Raw genomic sequence first — 23809 nt, 5'->3', positions numbered from 1 at the left:
CTCCCACACAGAGCATACCTTCATTTTCAATAAATCCCTGCTTTTGTTCTTTTGTTGTTTCATTCTTTTTTTTACTTTGCTGGGCGTTTTGTCCGATTTGTTCAAAACGCCAAGAACCTCGACAACTTTCAATCATGACTGTATACCGGTGACAATATCATTTAGTTATTGGTAGTGGCTTAAGGTAGCAAACGTCCCTTTGTGGTAAGTTTACTCCGAGAAAATCCTTAAAAAACAAATCAGAACAAAAACTGTTGTCCCAGGGATTTGGATTCAGGAGCAGAATTAGGCGCGGAGAAGGCGGAGCCTTAGGGGTTTGTGGGCGGAGCTGCACAAGGTTTGGCAGGGATCTCTGCTCCCGCTGGGCACTTCGCGGCTCCTCTCGGCTCCCAGTCAGCTTCCACTCGTCTCTGTTCGGCTCCTGCTCCGGAAGGGTGCGCGGGAGCGAGTCCTGCGCATGCGCCCTCAACTCCTACAGCTCAGGGCTGCATTTAGCTTCTTGTTTTCACTTCCTTCTCCTCAGAGCCGTATCCGGGTCGCTGCTTTCTCTATTGTTTGGGGCAGGCGGCCTCGCGCTGTGCAATTTCTGGGTCTTTTGTTGCTCTTGGTGCAGGCTAATAAAGTTTTTCTTTCTTTAATTTTTTTCTTCTAGTTTTAACGGGAGAAATTAACTCCCCAGAGCCGCCGGGGATTGGCCGCGCTGCCTGGGCCGGAGAGCTTCTCCGGCCGGGAAGCGCCTTGGGAAGGGACTCGAGCTACCAGGGCCTGGCGTGGCCTGGGGGTGGGTGGGGGGCTTAGGGGACGGCGGGGCTACTCTTGGGAGCACCCTTGTCCCGCTGGCGGCGCGCCGGTTTTAAATAGCATCTTTCGGACCTGTCTCCGCGGCCCCAGTCCCCGACCTCGGCGCTGCCTGGGCTCCAGCAGCCTCTCCCTAAGTCTCCAAACGACCACCTCACGGATTCCTTAGTAAGTGTGTCCGAGGCCTCTGCGGCGAGAGGGATCCATTTCAGCCATTCTAGAAGTTAGGGCCGCGGGGAGCAGGGCAGGGGTGGGAGAGCCCTGCGGGAAAGGTGGACGCTTGGTGGACGCTCCGTCTACACTGTCCGCGGGAATGAACCCTCTTCTTATATTCCCTGGATTTTGCGTTTTTTTATTGATTGTTACAATGTGTAAGTGGAGGATTAAGAGGAGGGTGCAGAAACATCTGGAAGAGATGCCCAAGGGGGTCGGCTTCGATTTTAGCTGGTCTCATTTGGCGTTGGCATCCTCAGGGCTGGAACTGCCTCTGAAACTGCCCATGGAGCTGTCCAGCCCTCCCCAGCCCACTTCTGCACCCCACTTCTGACCCCTTTTCCTGATAATTAGGCAAAAATTCCTTGTGTGAGGTCATCTTTATGTTCTCTTAGCACCACAGCTCTCCCCTGTGTTTGGTGTGATTATGAATGACAATGTAATTTTTTTTCTCTTAACAGTGGATCGCAGCTCCAAGAGGAGGCAGGTGAAGCCTTTGGCAGCTTCTCTGCTGGAAGCTCTCGATTATGATAGTTCAGATGACAGTGATTTTAAAGTTGGAGATGCCTCAGGTAAATATTTCCTTCTGTCTTCCCCTTTCCCAGCTTTCTGGAGTTGGGTTTGTTTTTAGACATTTCTTTTTTTAATCGGTTTTGATTAAAATGCCAATTTTAAGTGAAAGCACATGACCTTCATTTATTTTGACCATTTGATTTCCCATTTGCCTTTAGATCCTGTCACTAGACCTATCATTGCTTCTGTTTTCCTCAGAGATAATTAGCAGTCAGGGGAAGAACTTTTTCCAAAGATGTAAAAGGATTTACTCTATTTTACACATTAAAATATGTTTATGTTATAGAGGAAAAAACTGAAAGATATCCTGAAGTAGAAAAGTATCCTGAGAGGTGTGTGGACCATGAATAGTTCTTGAGCAGGGTTCTTCTGTTTTCAGTTCACTTGGCATTCTCTGAGGGGAATTTTGCTTTTTTGTTTTATTAGCGCTTTTACTAGAATAAAATTGACCAGAGTAAGAGTTGCACTTTAAATTATAGTAGGCGATGGATCTTGTGGATTGGGCTTTTCAGAAATCTCTGAAGTTTATGTCATGCATCCTTGCTCTCTATATTTAGTTATTTTAAAAACTTTTTTTAAAGGTCTTATAATCACATTGTACTAAATTGGAAAACAGAAAAGTATGGTTTTCCTTTGTATCTTCTGTTTGATGCACCTGATGCGTAGAATATATACAGTTTCAGTTGAAGGAATCTGAGAAACATAAAAATTTTTATTTAAGTATTTTATGGGGAAAAATACTGATATTAACAATAAAAATTATTTGTAATTCCACTTATTTCAAAAATTTAAAGTGACATGAAAATTTAAATAAAGTGATAAAAGCCTTTCCAATTTCATCTCTTCATTAGTTTTTAAATATCTTTCCAGAGAGTTTGCTGTGCTTAGTCACATCTCTCCTTCCTCTGGTTTTTCCTTCTCCTTTTCCTGCTAGGGATGGTAGGAAGGGATGAATTAAATTGTGTTGTATTACTCTTGCTACTTTTAGTAGCATCAGCAGCAGAATTTGCATTGTGATTTACTGATAACTTTTTGTTTGCATAGTCTCATTTAATTTTCACAGTAACTAAGTGAAGGAGATACTATTTTAAAGGTAACAGGGGTATTGAGTTTACAGAACTGGCTTGAGGTCACTAAGTCAGATCCAATGGATTTGTCTTCAGAATTTAGTCTGTTTATCTGCTTAGATCCTAAGAGCTGACTGATTAAATCTTAAACAGAAACTTTGGATATTTCATTACTAATTGAATTCATCCCTAGCAATCTAAAATTGATAAGTTTATCTTGATTAACGGTTTTTTTTTTTTTTTTTACCTTTGCTTCTCAGCTCTTTATTTCCCATTTAGTTGATTTGCTGATGTTTGGTATTTCCAAAGAAGGGAAGGGGAAAGGAGAGGAGGTAAAATTTAAATCTTAGTTCTCTTGGTAAAGACGTTGGCGGATAAGAATATTCTTGGCTAGGATGTAGTTTTGGTTTGTTATGGTTTTGGTTGTAAACTTTGACGAACATAGTTGGATCTCGGAAGTTGTGAATTCTTTGAATATCATTGTGGGAACAATTCTAAAACTTATATTAAGTGTTACATATTTATGTGACAATATTGACTTTATGGACAATTTGTTTTTTGAGATGGAGTATTCACACATATCACTTCTTTTTCAAGTGGTAAAACAATCTGATATAAACACATTTTCTCAAAATATTTTATGATATCGAGCTAAATACAGACCTTGTTGAATCCTAATTATAGTTGAAGAGAACTGTTATTTGTGAAAAATGATAGGATGAGTTTTGTTAGGTTAATATATATCTGTATCCCCTAAATACCTTAAAATTATTTACTTCCTCTTCCCTCTTATAACGTCTAGTATGCTGCACTTAAAATTTACCTTCCTGGCCCCTGGGGAGCTTCAATTTGCGACCTGTGGTCTCAGGTCACAAATTTATATGTATAGTTCTTGGTATTTATTGTAAAAGGGAATTTAGAAGAAAATTTTATTTAAAATGATTAGTAGTCAACAGAAATTGAATCATATTTTTGACTCTTGTTTTAGGTGCATTGATCTCCTCATAGCTGAGATATTGGCTTACTCTAGATTACCATTGTTTTCCATTTGAATCTTTTCTGTGCCTGAGATAGTATATATGTAGTTGGAGTCTTACAGAAGATAAGACATTAGTCCTATCATTGGTTTTCAAACATGTTGAAGTTGTGCATTCCCAGCCCTACTTATGAATAGGAGGTTAAAATGGAAGTAGAGACATGGTAACTAAACATTTGTCTGATCACATCTTCTTTCAAAACAACTTCTAGAAATGACTTACTGAATGAACTACAGACTTCCTTAGAACTTAAAGTGGTTAGATTGGTTGGCCTTAATTTTGGCTAACTGGATTCTGTGGATTAATTTTATCTTACCTTCATTTTGAAATCTGAAATTCTGACTATAAAACTTTCTGTATTTGTTTGGTTTTAACAATAAATACAGAAAACATTTAAAGATAAACATAATTTAACTCTATTGTAAAATGGAAACAAATCAACATTGCTAAAGAATGACCCACCAATAAGATTGGCATGTGATTATTGACAAAGTTAATAATTATGATCCTCTACCTTTAGAAAATTATGAAATAAAATATAAACAAAAATAGTTTATATTTTATTTTTAATGCAAAAGTAAAAGTAAGTTTCTCAGTTCTGATTGAAAGCAATCAATAAATAAAGTTTGAAATGAATAATTCCTAAAATAGGGTATATATGTACTAGAATTATGGTGATAACCATCAGAAGAACCATATGTAGAAATGTTAGGTTGAACCATATGGAATTACCAGTTTTGTAGGTCCAAACAGTCAAATATTGGCAATTTTGTGGTTTGACCTAGTTAGAGTGTTTACATTTGAGACTTGGGCATAGGACTGGGGGTAGGATAGGAGACTTATTTACATTTAGTTATCTGCTACATTAATTGAATGTTTTAAAGAATGTTTACGTCTTTTTAAAGATGCAGACATGTATTACTTTTACTAAGCAGATGATTAGCCATGCCCTCTACCCCTATCCCCCACTAGCCAGAATAAAATGGGGTTGATTTTAGATCTTGATCAATGGTTTAGTTAGGTCATATTGCCAGGAAATAATTTAATGAGAAGAGTCTGCCTGAGACTTTGGTGGTATTTTGTGCTTAATCCGACTTTGCATAAATGGACCAAGATGTGTTCATTGACTGACTGTAGTTTAGCCCTTTGCTAGATGTTATGGTGAATTTACAAAACAATAGTAATAATACTAGAATAAATAAGTAAAATAACATGTCAGTAAAATAAAATTAGAATAATTAAATAAAATAATTGATACAGAGGATGATTGATCACTTGTGTAGTTCAGGTCTTTCATAGGAAATGGGATTAGTTTAGATTGATGTAGAACAATTTCATTGAGATAAGAGGAACTATGAACAGATTGCTGATTTAGATGAACAGCAATCTTGGTAAAGGAAAAATTAAAAGTATTGAGATTTGGAAATGTTTTTTATATTTGGGGATCAGGGTTGAGTTAAAGTAGAAGAGATAAGCCTGGAAAGGTAGAATAAGGTCAAATTGAGGCCTTGTGTACCAGTTGAGGATTTCTCAACTGTGGCACTGTTGGCAGTTTGTGTTGGATAATTTGTTGTTGTGGAGGCTTGTCCTGTATGCCAGTAGCATCTTTCCTACCTGCCTCAGCCTCACCTCTACCCCCACTCCCACTCTTTTGGCAACTGTTGTTTCCAGACATTGCCAGATGTCCTCTAGGGGAAAAATGTCCCCATTTGAGAAGCACTGGCTTAGATTTACCCATGAAAACCTAAGATGACATAGCTGGAACTAGATTCAGAAGTAGAGGATGGGTTGTGTTGACAGATTGGCTGTCTTCAAGACGTACACAGCTTTGGTCAAATAGCCTCAAGATAGCTCTTAATAAACAGTGGAATAGTGATCGATCTGTTGTCTATTGTGTATATTTATAGTACTAATACTGTTGTGCCAGATCAATGAACAAAATTAGACTGATGAAATTGATGAACAAATTTATATTGCATATGTTGTATATTAACATGAAACTTAATTAAATTACATTGAGTTTGTTATCATGGGGAGAATATTGGATATAATGGTATTGATGGTTTATATTAATTAAGTTAATTTTATTTTATTATTTATTGTAAAGGATTCTTGAAGATTGGTTTTTTAAATTCTAATTTTAAAGTGTATTTTATTTTTGGCCATTACCACTCAAAGGAGTTTTTAAAAATTCTGTAACTGTAAAAAATTTCTTAACTGTTAGTTAAAATAGCTATTGCTTGGAGAGATTCTGATATATTGTATGTTTATAAAAGGTTTTCTTTTATTTAAACAAATGGGAAGTAGGATTTCAATTTTAAAGATCTTTTTCAAATGTAAGAAAGGTTTATTGTAGACTTGAAATTAACTCTGTCTTTCTGCCTAAGATAGCTTTATTTGAAGTATCTGGCTCTTTTCTCCAGTCTATTATTTCTTTTTTGTTTGTTTGTTTCTTTATTATTATTATTTTGGAACATGGCACAGAGTCATTCTTTGACTTTATAGTAATAGGAATTTTTTTGTATGTCGCTTGTGAAAAAAATAGCCAAGAACCTTGATTTTTCTCATTTTCGTTATTACCCAGCTATGTTTATAATAACTAAATGTGGTTTTTATCTTCATCCCTCCAGTGCATATGTACAAAAAAGAAATAATGACTAATCAGATGAAGAAGTTATTTTTCAGAGATCAGAGAAAGATAAAATTTGATATATTGCTGATCCCTGTAGTTGGAGTCTGAGTAATATACTGTGTTGGAGAATGAGGGGTTAGGTAAGCTATTAGGACTTGGTTTGCAGAAAAATGTCCATTTTTCTAATAATAGTTAACAAACATGAAATGCTGAAATATTTTTTTTAAATTGCTTTTTATTCAGCATGATTATAAATCAAAAACAAATCAAGGAGCCTCAATTTACCTCTCATTTGAAAAGATAATTAATTAATTGGCATTGGCAACAATCAAAACAAAATCACAAAAATCTCTGACATTTTGTAAAATTTATCAAGTAATAGCAACGCTGGATTGGTCTGAATTTTGATCAGCTACCTATACTTCTACCCCAGTTAATCTTGTGTCTATCATCAAGTTTTGATTGGTAAAAAGCCTTCTAGAAGGTTGATCCAGAATAAAAGTACCTTTTCTTTCATCTTGATTTTCTAGCTCTCTTAATTACGGCATTGCTTCCATTCTAGAAGCTAAGGTGTTTCAGTTTTCTTCAGTCAGTGTGCGTAAGAGATCCTTCTGTGTCTTAGAAGTGTTTAGTCAACTCTGGTTATTATTTATTAAATCATAATTTTAAAATGTCTAAAGGTTATTATTATTGTTATTTTTACCAGATGTGATTTTTCTTCGTAGGATGGGTTAAATTGCTTGAGTGGTTTACAAAATCATAATTTTCTTAATGCTCTGGAGACTGGAAAGAAGTCAGTTTGTGAGTAATATTGGGTCTGCACTCTCGAAATTCAAGAAGCTCAAAAATCTAAGTGTTTTGTAAGGTTGACACAAAGTTACTTGATGGCAAAACCTAACAGAAACTGTTAGGAGTTTATTTGTATTATTTATTTCTCACACTCTGTAAATATTTGTATTTTTCTTTGCAGAAATAATGTGTTTGATTGTAGGATAATACCATAGACACTCAGGGTGTTAGTATAACATGTGGTGCATGTGCATTTTACCCTTTGAAAATATGAGAAATTATGAATTCCGAAACACATCTGGCTCTTAAATCTTCAGATAGGGAATTGCTGACCTGTGTGATACTGCTCTTGTGTCCTGTGCAAGGTTGTTGAGGATGAGTGTTTTTTTCAGAACGGTCCCAAATAAGCTATGGATACCTACATGACAGTTGTGAGATTGGTAATGATTTCTTAGAGTCAGTCAGCATCTGTTAAATGTTAGTGTTTATTTTTTATGTAATTTTACTTGCAGAATATTTTTGTTATCAGTCATTTGTATATGACTTGTGAGGTTCACTAGATACCAAATACTAGTTAGAGACAGTGTCCCTTACTTTTAGTGCTCAGTTAATTACAGAGGTTAAGCCTAGTTGAGTTAATAGAAATTAAAGTTATGTGGAAACACTTTACTTTTTCCACCATTTTATCATTACCTTTTTCTTGGCTATAAGTACAAAAAAATTCATCATCATGTGGATTTAACTATTGGCATTGGCTAAGACTTGACTCATTTCTTCTCCACCTCCTCCTGCTCCCTGTCCTCTTTCCCTCCTCCCATTTATTCTTCCCTTCAAATATTTAAGATTGTTACTTATTTGATTGGGTACAAAGAGAATGATTAGAAGGTTACTGAGTAGTGTTAGGTTGAGAGGGGCTGGGCTGCCTTAGATAGAAATGGAAGAAACTTGCTGGAAAACTTATAGTCCCGTGTGAGCTCTTAATGTCCTCAGCCTAACTTTTCAGTAACCTCTGTGACTGCTCATTTTCAGGATGGATTGCTTTATTCACCAATTTCTTCCATTCTAGAGCCTATAGTAGTTACTGTCTAGAATTTTTGAAAGTGTAGTGACCCTTATTGATAGGAAGAGTATTCTAATAAACAGGAAAATTGAAAATTTCTCTTGCAACTTCCCTTTTCTGTGCCCTTGCTATTGTCTGTTTTCTCTTTTGACCTGTGTTCTTGGTATTCCTAAAATCTGTTTGTTATATAAAGGATCTGGTATAAGTTGACTCTCATAAATAGCTATGCTCATTTTGCTGGGTAAAATAAAATAAATGAGGCAATTTTATGGGTGAGATTTATCTTGTTTTGGTTATGATTTAATACTTATAAGTCCATATAGTTTATAAAAGATGTATAAGGGAGGAAGAATTTTGTCTGTATTATATCAGTAAAGTTAAAATCAAGTGCCCAATCTTAAAAGAAGCACGTTTACATTAAAAAATAATTGCCTCTTCAGTACCAAACATTGCCATATGACCCAAAATAGTGCTTCTCTTTTTAAAGTATATTTTAATTTAGGGTTATATATATTCATCTTCATTAATGCTATACTGAACTAAAACCATTGTATCAACTTCATTGATTTATTATTTGATCAGGTTGGGAATGTCTACCATTCTTTGACTTAAATTTGTTTATATTGTTTTACAAGTTATTCACAAATTTTGGTGGTTTCATTTGTGTCAGCGTTGTGTGTGTGTGTGTGTATGTATATACATATGTGTGGTTTTTTTTTTCTCATATTTTCAACAGATTCTGAAGGGAGTGGTAATGGAAGTGAAGATGCTTCAAAGGACAGTGGAGAAGGTTCCTGTAGTGATTCTGAAGAAAATATTTTAGAAGAAGAACTGAATGAAGATATTAAAGTAAAAGAAGAACAACTTAAAAATTCTGCAGAGGAAGAAGTACTATCATCAGAAAAACAATTAATTAAAATGGAAAAGAAGGAAGAAGAAGAAAATGGAGAAAGACCTAGAAAGAAAAAGGAGAAAGAGAAGGAAAAAGAAAAGGAAAAGGAGAAAGAGAAGGAGAAAGAGAAGGAAAGAGAGAAGGAAAAAGAAAAAGCAACAGTATCTGAGAATGTGGCTGCTTCTGCTGCTGCCACCACACTAGCCACAAGTCCTCCTGCTGTTAACACATCCCCTTCTGTTCCTACTACAACAACTGCTACAGAGGAACAAGTCAGCGAGCCAAAAAAATGGAACCTTCGACGAAACCGACCGCTTCTGGATTTTGTGTCCATGGAAGAACTGAATGACATGGATGACTATGACAGTGAGGATGACAATGATTGGCGACCTACTGTAGTGAAGAGAAAAGGGAGATCTGCGTCTCAGAAAGAGGGAAGTGATGGAGACAATGAGGATGATGAAGATGAGGGAAGTGGGAGTGATGAAGATGAGAATGATGAAGGCAATGATGAAGATCATAGTAGCCCTGCCAGTGAAGGGGGTTGCAAGAAGAAGAAGAGTAAAGTTCTTAGCAGAAACAGTGCTGATGATGAGGAACTGACCAATGATAGCCTGACCTTATCTCAAAGCAAGAGTAATGAGGTAGATCAACCCAATTTTTATATCTGTCTGTCTGGGGAAAAGGGAATTCTTCTCTAAATCACTCTACACATTGTATTAAGTGGCTGCCTTGAACTCCTATTTATAGACGGCTGTGGGAGTGAATGAGCACCCTAACTGTAACATTTTTTCATTTGGTCAACAGACTTTTATTAAACATCTACTATTTGTCACCGTTCTCAAGGAGTTCACAATCTTTGTCCTCAAGGAGAAATATTTAGAGAAATATTTTTATATCCTTAGACTTGGGAAATGACAAAGTTTTCCATTCTCCTTTTTATCCCTTTACTCCTTTGTTCACAGGACTGCTGAATGGTGCTGAGTGGATTATGAAAACAAAGGTCACCTTTCTTTCAACTTGGTTAGGTCCATATCCACATTAAAATGTAGGCCTTTAGAATACCTTAGAGCAGGGCAACAAACAGCCTGATGATTTTCTCAAACTTGTAGAGATTCATTTTAAAGATTAATTCCTTTACCAGTTGTAGCACTCATCATCTTTACTCACTAAATCTTTGCTTTGTGTGTATGGGACATACACATAAGTATGAACTATTTTTACATATGTTTAGTAATTAAGTTCTCTCTACAAAGAAATGGAAAAAAAAAAAAAACCCAAACATTTCCATCATAAAACAGACATTTTTGTAACAAAACTACAGTAATGACTCAGTGTTTCTACTTGAAGTTCTGCTACTGAAAGTTAGGTATATCCATTGATCTCAGAGATGCATCTTTCAAGACTCTTCAGTCAAACACATTTGTGTCTCTTTGTCTATGTGTTTTTGTATATGTTTTTCTTCAAAAGAAAGATTGAGTTGTTGTCTTACATGTAGATGTATCTGTTACATCACATGTAGAACTGTAATTATTAGTTCTGTCATTTCTGTTAATGTGTTTATAGTCACCAAAATTTCTTTCTTTACCACTTGTTTTTTTTCTGTATCATTGAAGTAAGTTAAACTGATATAAATTTTTTTCTCTTATGCTTTATTTGTTCTTTTACATTTTTCTGCCTACAAATTTTATATAGCAGTGATTATCTATTTGAATTGTTTTGCTTAAAAATATGGCAATTTTCTTACCAAAATAATCTATAGCAGGCTGTGAGGTTATCATTGGAGATGAGACAGCAGTTTATATTTGGATTATAAGCATTGCTTAACTTCTGAAACCAATATTTTATATGAAAAATGTTGCCTGCCTTCAGTGCCATTCTAATTCTTATCTTTAAAGGAAAGCTGTCATTTGGGAAATAGTATAATATTTTTAATGATATAGCACAGGCAGTTCCCATATTGTCAATGCTGTCTTAAAGAAACAGACATGGAAAAATCTAATTGTTTGGATTTAATTTAGGCATGCATTCAGTTTATTTTATAGCACTTAATACTCTATATCTAATGAATAAGTTTACTTTTGACAACTTCACTTCTTCATTTTTATTAGGTTGATACTCTTAGAAGTAGTCTAGGTAGTGATGGAGGAAGTGTGGATTAGATTTACGCCAAAGTGTGGGGGACATCTGCATATGTTTAGAAATTTGCCATGTAAAATGCGTACAGTATTTGTTTATTAAACCTGTACTTCATTAGTACTGCTTAAGAGGTTGTAGACTAATGTTTATGATGTATTGAAAGTCTACATGTTGTTCAGTTTTTTTTCTCATTAGAAGACACTTTAGTAAATAATGGGACCTTTTTTTTTTTTTTTTTTTTTTTTTTTTTTTTTTTTTTTGGAAGATTAAGTCTTGCTCTGTAGCCCAGGCTGGGAGTGCAGTGGTCTGATCTTGGCTGACGGCAACTTTTGCCTCCCAAGTACTGGTTCAAGCAATTCTCTTGCCTCAGCCTCCCCAGTAGCTGGGATTACGGGCACGTGCTACCATGCTCAGCTAAATATTGTATTTTTAGTAGAGGTGGGATTTCACCATGTTGGCCAGGCTGGTCTTGAACTCCTGACCTCGTGATCTACCCGCCTCAACGTCCGAAAGTGCTGGGATTACAGGTGTGCACTACCACGCCTGACAATAATGGGACCTTTTATGTTTAGGTTAGTAGTGCCAAACACAAACACATTCCAGAAATGAGATTCCAAAGCACTTAAAAGTGCACATGTAGAAGAGATCATAAAAAGTTAATTTTTCTCTTAACTTTCTATGTAAAAGCTTGAGTCATTTTCCCCACAACTCTATTATTTAAGCTCTACAGTAATTTTTTGATGATTTTAGTTATTTAAATTATGTTCCTCAAATTAGATAATTACATTTCAATTAAACTGTGATTATTAGTTATATATTTAGATTTCTTATTTGTATGATCTTGATTTTGTAAAAAGATGATTAAAGCTAGTCCTTGTTGCCTGTGGCCAGTGTTTGGGTCTTAATCTTTCTGGTTATTTTAGCTAGTTATAATTTCTGTATCTATACATAGTTAAGTATATATTTGAAGTTGGATTTTTCCCTTCTTTTACTTTGTTTTCAGAAACTACTTTGTTTGTAGAGATAGCTGAAAATGTAGTTTTAGAAGTACCTAATAGAAATAATTATATATTACGGCCGGGCGCGGTGGCTCAAGCCTGTAATCCCAGCACTTTGGGAGGCCGAGGCGGGTGGATCACGAGGTCAAGAGATCAAGACCATCCTGGTCAACATGGTGAAACCCCGTCTCTACTAAAAATACAAAAAATTAGCTGGGCATGGTGGTGCATGCCTGTAATCCCAGCTACTCAGGAGGCTGAGGCAGGAGAATTGCCTGAACCTAGGAGGCGGAGGTTGCAGTGAGCCAAGATCGCGCCATTGCACTCCAGCCTGGGTAACAAGAGTGAAACTCTGTCTCAAAAAAAAAAAAAAAAAAAAAAAGAAATAATTATATATTACACATTACATATATATATATATTTACACCATATTTAGTTTCATTTTTCTTGGCTGCTATGTTAAGTTCATTTGTAGCAAAGTGACCTGAAACTTTCATAATTTTGAAGTTTACGTTGAAGATACTTATTTTAGCAGGGCCCTCTTATAATTATTGCTCTTAATGGCTTTAACATACCTATGCTGCAGACCCTGAAATACTCTAGAGCAGTGATTCAGTGATACTCAAATTGTTGTTGTTGTTGTTTTTTTTTTTTGAGACTGTGTCTCACTCCGTTGCTCAGGCTGGAGTACAGTAGTATGATCCCAGCTCACTGCAACCTCCACCACCTGGGTTCAAGCAGTTCTCCTGCCTCAGTCTCCCGAGTAGCTGGGACTACAGGTGCATTCCAGAATGCTCAGCTAATTTTTGAATTTTTAGTAGAGATGGGGTTTCACCATGTTGGCCAGGCTGTTCTCCAACTCCTGACCTCAAGTGATTCACCTGCCTTGGCCTCCCAAAGTGCTGGGATTACAGGAAAGAGCTACCACACCTGACCTCATTTTAAAATTAAAAAAAAAATTTCTTTTTTGAAACGGAGTCTTGTTTTTTTGCCCAGACTGTTGTGCAGTGGCGTGATCATGGCTAACTGCAACTTTGACCTCCCAGGCTCAAGCAATTCTCTCACCTCAGCCTTTGAAGTAGCTGGGACTACAGGTGTACGATCACATCTGGCTAATGCTTTTATTTTTATTTATTTATTTATTTTTGTAGAGACAGGGTCTCACTGTGTTGCCAAGGCTGGTGTCAAATTCTTGACCACAGGCCATCCTGCTTCAGCCTTCCAAAATGTTGGGATTACAGGTGTGAGCCACCACACATAGCCCCTTTACAGTTTTAAAAACTATTGAGGGCAACCATTAACATTTATGTAGATATTATCTGTTGATATTTACCATTTTAAATTAAAACTGAGGAAGCACACAGGTTGTCAAATCCCATTTCATGTGGTATCTGGAAAATTTCACGTTACTCCCATAAGAGAAAGAGTGAAAAAGACGATGTCTTAGTATCATTATGAAAGTAGCCTTTACCTTGTATACCTGCTGAAAGAGAGTTCACTGGACCACATCTTCAGAACTGCTGCTCTTGAACTGGGCATTAGATAAACTTCATTTTCTGCAAATGGCCTCCTGTTTTTGTCAATGGCCTTATGGTATTTTTTGAATTTAGTACAGTCTGAAGAATCCCCTTGAAATATGGTTATATGTCTTTTTCAGCCATTAATCTTGCAGCTTTGAGATTGCTTAACATTATCTTGCCCTTTAGTTTTCTGAGGTATGTTTTTTGGGGAAGGCAGTGTAGTATTTTCAGAAATGGTTCCCATTTTCAAGATTTTGAAACTAAACTTTTGGATGAGAATTAATACATTACGGAAAATTATGTCAATAGAAGTGGCATTTTGATTTGTAAAAGAGCTTTTTTCTCACAGAAAATATTTAATATTAGAGACAGTTTGGATTTTGGATTACTGTCTTATAAATGTCGCTTTATGTTCTTTGCTGAGTAGAATTTTTTTTCCATTAAAGATTCCATTAAGAGTACTAGATGTCATTACCATTAAGAAATTCACCTGATTTATGTGAATTAAAATGCACAAATTTTACCAAAATGTATAAATATCCACATCTATTTGGGACTTCGGACTTCTTAATCAGTTGCCTTTTTATACATTGCAAAATGAAAAAAAATGCTCTGAGTCCTAAAAAAAGTCAGTTCTGTAACATTGTGTAAATATTGAGATTCACAAGAAATAACCTTTTCTCAAAACTTAGAGGAAGCATAATTGGTCAAGCTTTTTGGTTTAATTTTTTCTTTAGGGCGGTAGGATTCTATTGATTTTTTTTTTTTTTTTTGAGACGGAGTTTCGCTCTTGTTACCCAGGCTGGAGTGCAATGGTGCGATCTCGGCTCACCACAACCTCTGCCTCCTGGGTTCAGGCAATTCTCCTGCCTCAGCCTCCTGAGTAGCTGGGATTAGAAGCACGCACCACCATGCCCAGCTGATTTTTTGTATTTTTAGTAGAGACGGGGTTTCACCATGTTGACCAGGATGGTCTCGATCTCTTGACCTCGTGATCCACCTGCCTCGGCCTCCCAAAGTGCTGGGATTACAGGCGTGAGCCACTGTGCCCAGTGATTCTTTTGATTTTACAGGAAGCATGCTGAAATCTTCTTGTATTAAACACGGGGTTTAGATAAAATTTAGCCTATCGTATATACCATTTATAATCATACATGGAGTATATATATATATATAAATGATCAGTAAGCATATTTTAAAGCCTGTGGAGAACATCGATCAGTATTATCATTTTTAGGGTAAGTTTTAAATCCTGATGGAAAGAATGAAATGATTGAAGTAATGATTGGTTTATTCATATAGTATCATTTATTCTTATAATTTCATTGATTACATTAAATTATCCCATTAAAGTTATTTTCTAGGTGGTCCTTTTTTTTTTAACCATTCAAAACCTATTTTTCTGATTTCTATTTTTACGTAAAACTATATTTTAGAAATTTTATGTTAAAAACTTCAGCTTAACTACTTTCTCTAAAACCTTGAAAGATTATATATGTCTTCAGAAATATACTAACAACAGTTAATAATAAATCAGTTTTGTATTGATATGATCGTAAGTGTGCTTAAACCTATATTTGATCTGTTAAAGAAAGGTGAGATCATTTTTTTTAAGGAGGGTGCATTAGATTTTCCCATTGAAACATTGTCTGCCAGCAGTTTGGATAGGGAAATATTGTAACTAATTTCCCCTATTTCCCTCTTTGCCTTACATTTCTATTAAGAGTCTCAAGTCATGAGGATCAGAGGGCCAGAAACATTAGTTAATATTGTTTTCTCTGCCTCTAAATGATAATAGATGTGGAGAGCAGTTGCCATAGAGATATGATTAGTCGTTTCTGGTTTTTCTGACCCAAATGGAAAAATAGGAGAATAGAGGAATTTGCATCTTGATACAACTTTTTCTGACCCTTAGAAATTTACTTGTTTCCCATATGGGTAAACATTTTTTCCAGGGCTGATTAGTTATAATTCCACTGGAGAGATTATTGCACAGACCACAAAGACATGTAGCATCCTAATTTTCAAACTCAGATTGTTTGCTAGGTCATTTTCTGGTCTGTAATTTTTTTTTTTTTTTTTTTTTAACCTAGATGTGATATTCTAAGGAAAGTCTCTTTTGGACTTAGCATGGGGGTGATATTTAAAGTAGCAGTGCTCATTGAGGCTCACAACTTTTCTTTTGGGGATCCAAGGAATTATCAGTTCATGTTCCTTTTTTTGAACCACCTTAATAAGAGGTACAGAAGAAAGGAAAGGGAATGAACGTTTATTGAGTGTCTTCTTTGTGCCAGGAACATTCTTGCCATATATTGTTAATTCTTATAAACTCATTAGATAGATACTATTTTTATTGCCATTTTGCAGGTAAAGAAGTTACAGCTTCGAGGTTTAGTAGCAAATAAGCAAGAGGTGAAAAAGAAACTTAAGAATGTTTGATTTTAAGTAAACTTTGAAACATGGCTAGTAGTATGAAAATCTGGACAGATTTTTGTTTGCTTACTCTGGTACTGTAAAACCAGATTACTTTTCTTTAGGATGTTTTCAGTTTTATTTGCCAGCCATTTGTTAGCCCCAAAGCTATGTTGTTTGGTTTTATAGCAAAGAGACGCAAAATACAGAACTTCGAAAATACTAGAATTCTTAAGAGAAATGATACTATATTCTTGTTGACTTTTGCATTCTTTTCTGATTTGCTTCACAAATCCACTGCAATTTTAGATGTTGTACACAAAATATATTGAAGGAATTATTAATTGTGACCTTCAAGTGTGTTCAAGTGTCACAAATTGCTATTGAAATGATGTCTCCAAATGTTATTTTTGGATATTGATTGAGTTTAAAAGAATATAAAAATAATAAAATATATGAAATATATTGTGAAACAAAATATATTTAATGAGTGTATGGTATGAAACTAATTTACTAAATTTATTTCTGAATATTGTTAGGTTCATAAATAAAAATGTATGGACCTAAGTGCCATCTTTTATTATATGTAATGTTAAACATAATCTATTAAATATGTAAGAATCATTTTCTGGTTAACTTATTTAAAGTTAAAATCCATAATGCAGCTTTAAATTAAAACAAGCAGACCCTCTTCTTCTGAAATTTTATCTTTAAATGTTTGTTTATTAGTATATCTTTTTGTTTGTTTGTTTCTTTTTGAGACAGGGTCTTGCTGTGTGCCTCAGGCTGGAGTGCAGTGGCACGATAATAGCTTGCTGCATCATTGAATTCCTAGGCTTAGGTGATCCTCCCACCTCAGCCTCCTGAGGATTTGGGACTAAAGGCATTCATCACCATGCCCAGCTAATTTTGAAACATTTTGTAGAGACAGGATCTCACTGTGTTGCCGAGGTTGGTCTCAAATTCCTGGCCTCATGTGATCCTCCTGCCTCAGCCTCCCACAGTATTTGGGATTACCAGTGTGAGCCACTGTGCCCATCCTCTCTTTTTATAGTATCACTAGCTAATGTCTATATTACCAGTTTACACTACATATTTCTTGATAGAAACCTAATTAATAGAGCACCCTGACCCTTCTAACAGCTAGTCAATCTGGATCCTTTTTCAGATTATTTTCTGTGTCTGTGTATATTCATATACTTAGGCAGGCTCTCATGGATCTTACAGTAGTTTGATAACCCTGTAATTTCTGAATTCCCCAGAATTTAAAGGAGGATAGAGTACTTAAGCCTGCCATCACATACACACTTGCTTATACGTTATTTTGAATTGATTTCTTCCTATTTTGTATGTGTGTCTTGTCTCCTCTAGGTAGGATTGTTAAGTTTCTAAAGTGTAAGAACCATGTCCTATAGTTTTAAAACACGTGTATAGGATCAATGATTACTTTGATTACTTGTGGATTCATTTTTCCCTTCTCCTAGTTTAAGGGGAAAAGCACAATGGCAAAGCAGATGAAGAATTGTTAGTTGCATGCCTGCTTTTTCATATCCTGGAGGATAGACAGTACGGAACTTGCAGAGAAGTGAAAAATTAAATAAGAGGGTGCTTACAGCATTCTTTGACAAAGAGGTCAAATATGTATTTCTTAATAAAAATGTACTTTGAAGTTAGTAAAAGAATGGAAAAGGCATAAATTTGGAAGTGCATAAAATAATGTTTAAGAAGTAAAGAGAATTTTAGTGATTAATTTTTTTTACTTTAAAAGTGATTTTCTGATGTATGTTAATATTTTAATATTAGGACTCGCTGATTCTTGAGAAGAGTCAAAACTGGAGTTCTCAAAAAATGGACCATATTCTGATTTGCTGTGTTTGTCTGGGAGATAATAGTGAGGATGCTGATGAAATAATTCAGTGTGACAATTGTGGCATTACAGTCCATGAAGGTAATGTTGCTTTGTTTTCTCTCTTTTTGGAAATGCTGATTGTGGCTCTTTTACATTTGTACTAAGGTTTTTCTACAATATTTTATGGTGTTTCAGTTGAAATAATACTAAATTATGAAAGTATGGGTGCCATTTTTAGGTTATCTTTTGCTTTTTTTTTGAGATGGAGTCTCACTCTGTTGCCCAAGCAGGAGTGCGATGGCACAATCTCAGTTCATTACAACCTCCACCTTCTAGGTTCAAGCGATTCTGCTTCCTCAACCTCCCAAGTAGCTGGGACTACAGGTGCCCTCCACCACACCTGACTAATTTTTGTGTTCTTTTTTATTTTGATTGATTGATTGATTTTTTTTTTGAGATGCAGTCATACTCTGTTGCCCAGACTAGAGTGCAGTGGCATGATCTTGGCTCACTGCAACCTCCACCTCCCAGATACAAGTTATTTTCCTGTCTTAGCCACCACACTAGCTAGCACCAGTGCGCGCCACCATGCCTAGCTAATTTTTGTATTTTTTTTTTTCTTTTTTTTTTTGAGACGGAGTTTCACTCATGTTACCCAGGCTGGAGTGCAATGGCGCGATCTCGGCTCACCGCAACCTCCGCCTCCTGGGTTCAGGCAATTCTCCTGCCTCAGCCTCCTGAGTAGCTGGGATTACAGGCACGTACCACCATGCCCAGCTAATTTTTTGTATTTTTAGTAGAGACGGGGTTTCACCATGTTGACCAGGATGGTCTCGATCTCTTGACCTCGTGATCCACCCGCCTCGGCCTCCCAAAGTGCTGGGATTACAGGCTTGAGCCACCGCACCCGGCTAATTTTTGTATTTTTAGTAGAGATGGGACTTTACCATGTTGGTTGGGCTGGTCTCGAACTCCTGACCCCATGATCCACTGACCTCGGCCTCCCAAAGTGCTGGGATTATAGGCATACCACCACACCTGGACAATTTTTGTGTTTTCAGTAGAGACGAGATTTTACCATGTTGGCCAGGCCAGTTTCAAACTCCTGACTTCAAGTGATATGCCTGCCTATTTAGTTCTTTTTCTTTTTTTAATTTTTGATTTTTTTTTTTTTTTTTTTTTTTGTGTAGAGACAGGGTGTTGCTATGTTGCCCAGGTGGTTCTTGAACTTTTGGGCTCAAGCAATCTGCCTGCCTCTGCCTCACAAAGTGCTGAGATTACAGGCATGAGAGTCAGTGTGCCAGGCCTTATTTCCAGTTTTAAAAAAATTTTTAATTTTTAAAAATTATTTCTAGTTTTTAAATAAAATTCAGAAGTAGGAAAAATTTGACTGTTTTAGTCTGATAGAAAATATTCTTTAAAAACTTCTATCAATTTTTTTTATAGCTTCTTTCATAGGTATACTTTTTTTCTTTTTGAGACAGAGTCTTGCTCTGTTGCTCAGGCTGGAATGTAGCCACACATTCTCAGGTCACTGCCACCTCCGCTTCCCAGGCTCAAGTGATTCTCCTGCTTCAACTTCCCGAGTAGCTGGGATTACAGGTGCCCGCCACGAAGCCCAGCTAGTTTATGTAATTTTAGTAGAGATGGGGTTTTGCCATGTTGGCCAGGCTGGTCTCGAATTCCCGGTCTCAAGTGATCCATCCAACTCAGCCTCCCAAATTGCTGGGATTACAGGCGTGATTGACTATGTCTGGTTGACAGCATGTATTTCTTAAGAACAAGGGACTGGGCATGGTAGCTCATGCCTGTAATCCCAGCACTTTGGGAGGCCAAGGCAGGCGGATCACCTGACATCAGGAGTTCAAGACCAGTCTGGCCAACATGGCGAAAACCCATCTCTACTGAAAATACAAAAATTAGCTGGGTGTGGTGGGTCATGCCTGTAATCCCAGGTACCCAGGAGACTAAGGCAGGAGAATCACTTGAACCTGGTAGGTGGAGGTTGTAGTGAGCCGAGATCATACCACTGCACTCCAGCCTGGGCAACAGAGGGAGACTCTGTCTCAAAAAAACAAAAAAAACAAACAAACCAAAAACAAACAAAACAAAAAAAGGGCATTCTCTTATATAACCATAAAATTATCAAAGGCAAGAAGTTAGCATTGATGAAATACTGTTATCTAATCTACAGATCGTATTCAGATTTTGCCAATTGTCCCAACAATGTCATTTCTAGCAAAATAAAATCCAGGATTATGTATTGCATTTAATGGTCATGTCTATTTAGTCACCTTTAATGTGGAACAATTTTGAGTGTCTGTGTTTTATGTCATAGACATTTTTAAATATAGACCAGTTTTTTTTTTTGTTTTGTTGTTACAGAATGTTCCTAATATGATTAGATTTGGGTTATATGTTTTTGGCAGGAATACCACAGAAGTTATGTAGTATTCTTAGTGCATTGTATTAGGAAGCATATGATATTTATTTGTGCAGTTACTGGTGATATTACTATTACTTTTTTCCTCAGTTTTGTTGCATAAGCCTACCAATTTAGAATACTGGTAATACTATTTTGATCACTTGTTTGAGACGGTATCTTTCTGTTTTGTCTGTGGTAAAGTTATTATTTTTTCTTACCAATTAATTATTATTATTTTTTTAAATCAGGGCTGTAACTACCAAAGAACAGCATTTGTATGGCCTTTCTCTCACCTGCCTTTCTGGTATTATAGCTCTTGTCCCAAGTAATTCTGGGAGTCTGCTGGGCTTGTGGGACTTGGCAGGATCTGTGATTCTCTAGCTAATCCTCTTGTCTTCATGTGGAGCTGTCCTTTCTTGCTGCTAACACTTGCTGTGGGAATATCTCCTGTTATTGTTACTCATTTATTTATTTTTTCAGTAATGCTTGTTGAGTTCCTTCTATGTGCTTGGTATTCTGTAAATTTTATGCATATGAAATAGAATGTACGAGTTGCTGACCTGGTGGAACTTAATGTCTGGACAGACAAGCAGTAAACAAACCAATTAATGTCTCTCAGGTGGTGGCCCGGATTCTGAAGAAAAATGAAGTAGGACAAGGAGTATAGGAATGCTAAGCCTGAGGGTGGTTGGGTGAGTTGCCAGAAGTTTGTATTTATAAAAGTAAGTAAGGAACTGGGCATGGTGGCTTATGCCTGTAAATTCAAGCACTGTGGGAGGCCGAGGTGAGCAGATCACCTGAGATCTGGAGTTTGAGATCACCCTGGCCAATGTGGTGAAACCCTGTATGTCTTAAAAATATAAAAATTAGCTGGGTGTGGTGGCACGTGCCTGTAATCCCAGCTACTCGGGAGGCTAAGGCAGGAAATTCACTGGAACCCAGGAGGTGGAGGCTGCAGTAAGCCAAGATTGCGCCAGTGCACTTTGGCCTGTGTGACAGAGGGAGACTATCTCAAAAAAAAAAAAGTTGATAAGGGAAGTCCAGCCCACTCTGATAAGAGGATATTTGAGCAGTGACCTGAAAATAAGGACTAAGTCATATGAATCTATCAGGAAAGAGCACTGCAAGCAGAGTGAGTTGTGAATGTAAAGATGTTGTCCAAGCACAGTGGCCCATGCCTATAATCCTAGCACTTTGGGTGGCTGAGGCGGTGGATCACTTGAGGTCAGGAGTTCAAAGTCAGTCTGCCCAACATGGCGAAACCCCGTCTCTACTAAAAATACAAAAAATTATCTGAGCGTGGTGGCACGTGCCTGTAGTCCTAGTTACTCAGAAGACTGAGGCAGAATAGCTTGAACCCAGGAGGTAGAGGTTGCAGTGAGCTGAGATCGAGCCGCTGCATTCCAGTCTAGGCAACAGAGTGAGAGTCTGTCTTCAAAAATAAAAGGATCTTGAAGTGGTAACATGTTTAGAATGTTTGTATAATGCTACAGAGGTTTGTATGGCTAGAACTGAGTGAGAAAGCTGGCTAATGGTGGGAGTAGAGATGGGAGTAATTCAGCTGGGGTTTTGCAGATTTTGGTACTGATTTTAGATTTTATTATGATGCATATAGAAAACCATAACAGGGTTTTGGGCAGAGGATTAATATGGTTTGATTCATATTTTGGAAGGATTACTCCGACTGCTGGATGGGAGTAGACTGAAGTGGTTCTAAGGTGGGAAACCAGGAAACTCTTTAGGAGACCATTGCAATTATCTAAGAGAGGAGTTGGTTTTGAGGTAGATAGTAAAAGTTTGGTTTTTAAACTGTGTTTATGTAAGATGTTAGGACTAGAAATATAAATTTAATGTGTCAAATAGTGTTTTTAAGAGTGGGAAATCACCCCAATTCAACGCTGGACTTCAAAAACACCACCAGGCAAGCTATCCCAAAGGTTATTGGGAAAAAAGCTAACTGATAAAATGTTTATATCACATAATTCATTAAATAAATATAAACAGAAGAAAAGGAAATGATAGAGGATAAGTTAACACATTTAGGCTGGGATTTAAGTAGGATAGAAGGACCGTACTTCCTAAATTCTGGAGTACATAGTGTTTACATGTTTTGCCTTATCAACATTCTTTACCAGTGCTGCGGTTGTGAGAACCAGAGCCCACATGGTAGGTGCCATGGGCCAAAGATACACACACTTTCAAGACGATACAGGAACAAGTATGCCTGGTCATGGCGTTAGCTTTCCATCTGCTGAACAGTCATAGGTGTTATTTGTATTTATTAGTCAGTGCACAGACTAGGTATCACTAATGTGTAGCCACATTAAGTTCTCACAAATACTGAGTTCTAAGTGTCTCATGTATATTTAATGTATCCTGACTCTTTGGTGCCTTTTACATATTTGCCTCAAGAATGTTAGGTAACTCTTGGTCCTTTTTTGTCTGTATTTAATGCATACATGCTTTGCTTACTTTTTATCTATACATAACACATACAAGCTTTATCTCATTTTGTTTCTCTGTAGTAGAATTTAATATCCTTAAGCAGAGCAAAAACCCATTTTAATTGAGAATATATCATTGAATTCAGTAATATGAGAGTCATTGGCGTTCTTGAACTGAGAGAGTTCAAGTGAGAATAAAAGAAGGGAAAGTGCAAAAAGTGACTAAATGGAATTCCTGTGATGAGTGTTTATATAAAGAGAAGCCAGGAGATGAGACCTTAGCTAAAAGGGATGTGAAATTGTTGGAGGATTTTTTTTCTTCTTATTTTAGATGCTGTATTAGTTATCTGTTGCTGTGGAACAAATTATCTCAAAACATAGCAGCTTAAAGCAACAAACATTTATGATTTCACATGATTTCTAAGGGTTAAGAATCTGGGAGCAGTTGGTTAGGTTGTTCTGGCTTAGAGTCTCTCATGAAGTTGCAGATCAAAGCTGTAGCCTGGGCTATAGTCATTTCAAGGTTTGGCTGGACCTGGAGGATTTGCTTCTAAGCTGAGTCAAATAGTTGTTGGTAGGCTTCAGTTCTTTGGTGGCTGTTGGACAGAGACCTCAGTTTCTTACTGCATGAACCTCTCTTATAGGCTGCATAAATGTCTTCGTGACAGGGCAGCTGGCTTCAGAATAAGTGATCAAAGAGAGAAAGAGATGGGAGCAATTGTATCAGAGTGCTAGTATATTTTATAATCTAATATTGGTAGTGCATATAACCATTTCTGCCATATTCAGCTGTTCAACCCTAGTCAGATGTAGGTGGGGACAGTCTAAGAATGTAAATACCAGGAGGCATTGATTATTAAGGGCTATCTTAGAGGCTGCCTAACACATGTGCAGAGATTACATAGCATGTTGTGTGCTGATGGAAGTGACTCAGTGGAATGGGAGAATTGGTGATATAAGG

The 23809-nt window shown here is 36.7% G+C and overlaps 1 protein-coding gene across 17 annotated transcripts in view; it reads left to right on the top strand.

The window, feature by feature from the left end:
• Positions 1-504: 504 nt before the first annotated feature.
• Positions 505-23809, top strand: part of PHF14 (PHD finger protein 14) — a 200824-nt gene continuing 177519 nt past the window's right edge. For 6 of the 17 annotated variants that reach the window (XR_004271581.1, XM_032287092.1, XM_032287082.1 and 3 more), the window contains exons 1-4: positions 505-966; positions 1473-1583; positions 8906-9705; positions 17934-18078. Coding sequence is in view for 14 of the 17 variants with exons in the window: in XM_032287092.1 (XP_032142983.1) it covers position 966; positions 1473-1583; positions 8906-9705; positions 17934-18078 (1057 nt within the window). In the remaining 3 variants the exon portion in view is untranslated. The remainder of the gene's footprint in view (positions 967-1472; positions 1584-8905; positions 9706-17933; positions 18079-23809) is intronic. The other 11 variants (XR_004271582.1, XM_032287086.1, XM_032287087.1 and 8 more) reach the window with 3 other exon arrangements.

The sequence above is a fragment of the Sapajus apella genome, unplaced genomic scaffold (genome assembly GCF_009761245.1).
Source record: "Sapajus apella isolate SASKATOON/1434 unplaced genomic scaffold, GSC_monkey_1.0 scaffold19, whole genome shotgun sequence".
Classification (NCBI taxonomy): Eukaryota; Metazoa; Chordata; class Mammalia; order Primates; family Cebidae; genus Sapajus; species Sapajus apella.
The sequence above is the reverse complement of the archived record's forward strand: the minus strand, read 5'-3'. Positions and strand labels throughout refer to the sequence as shown.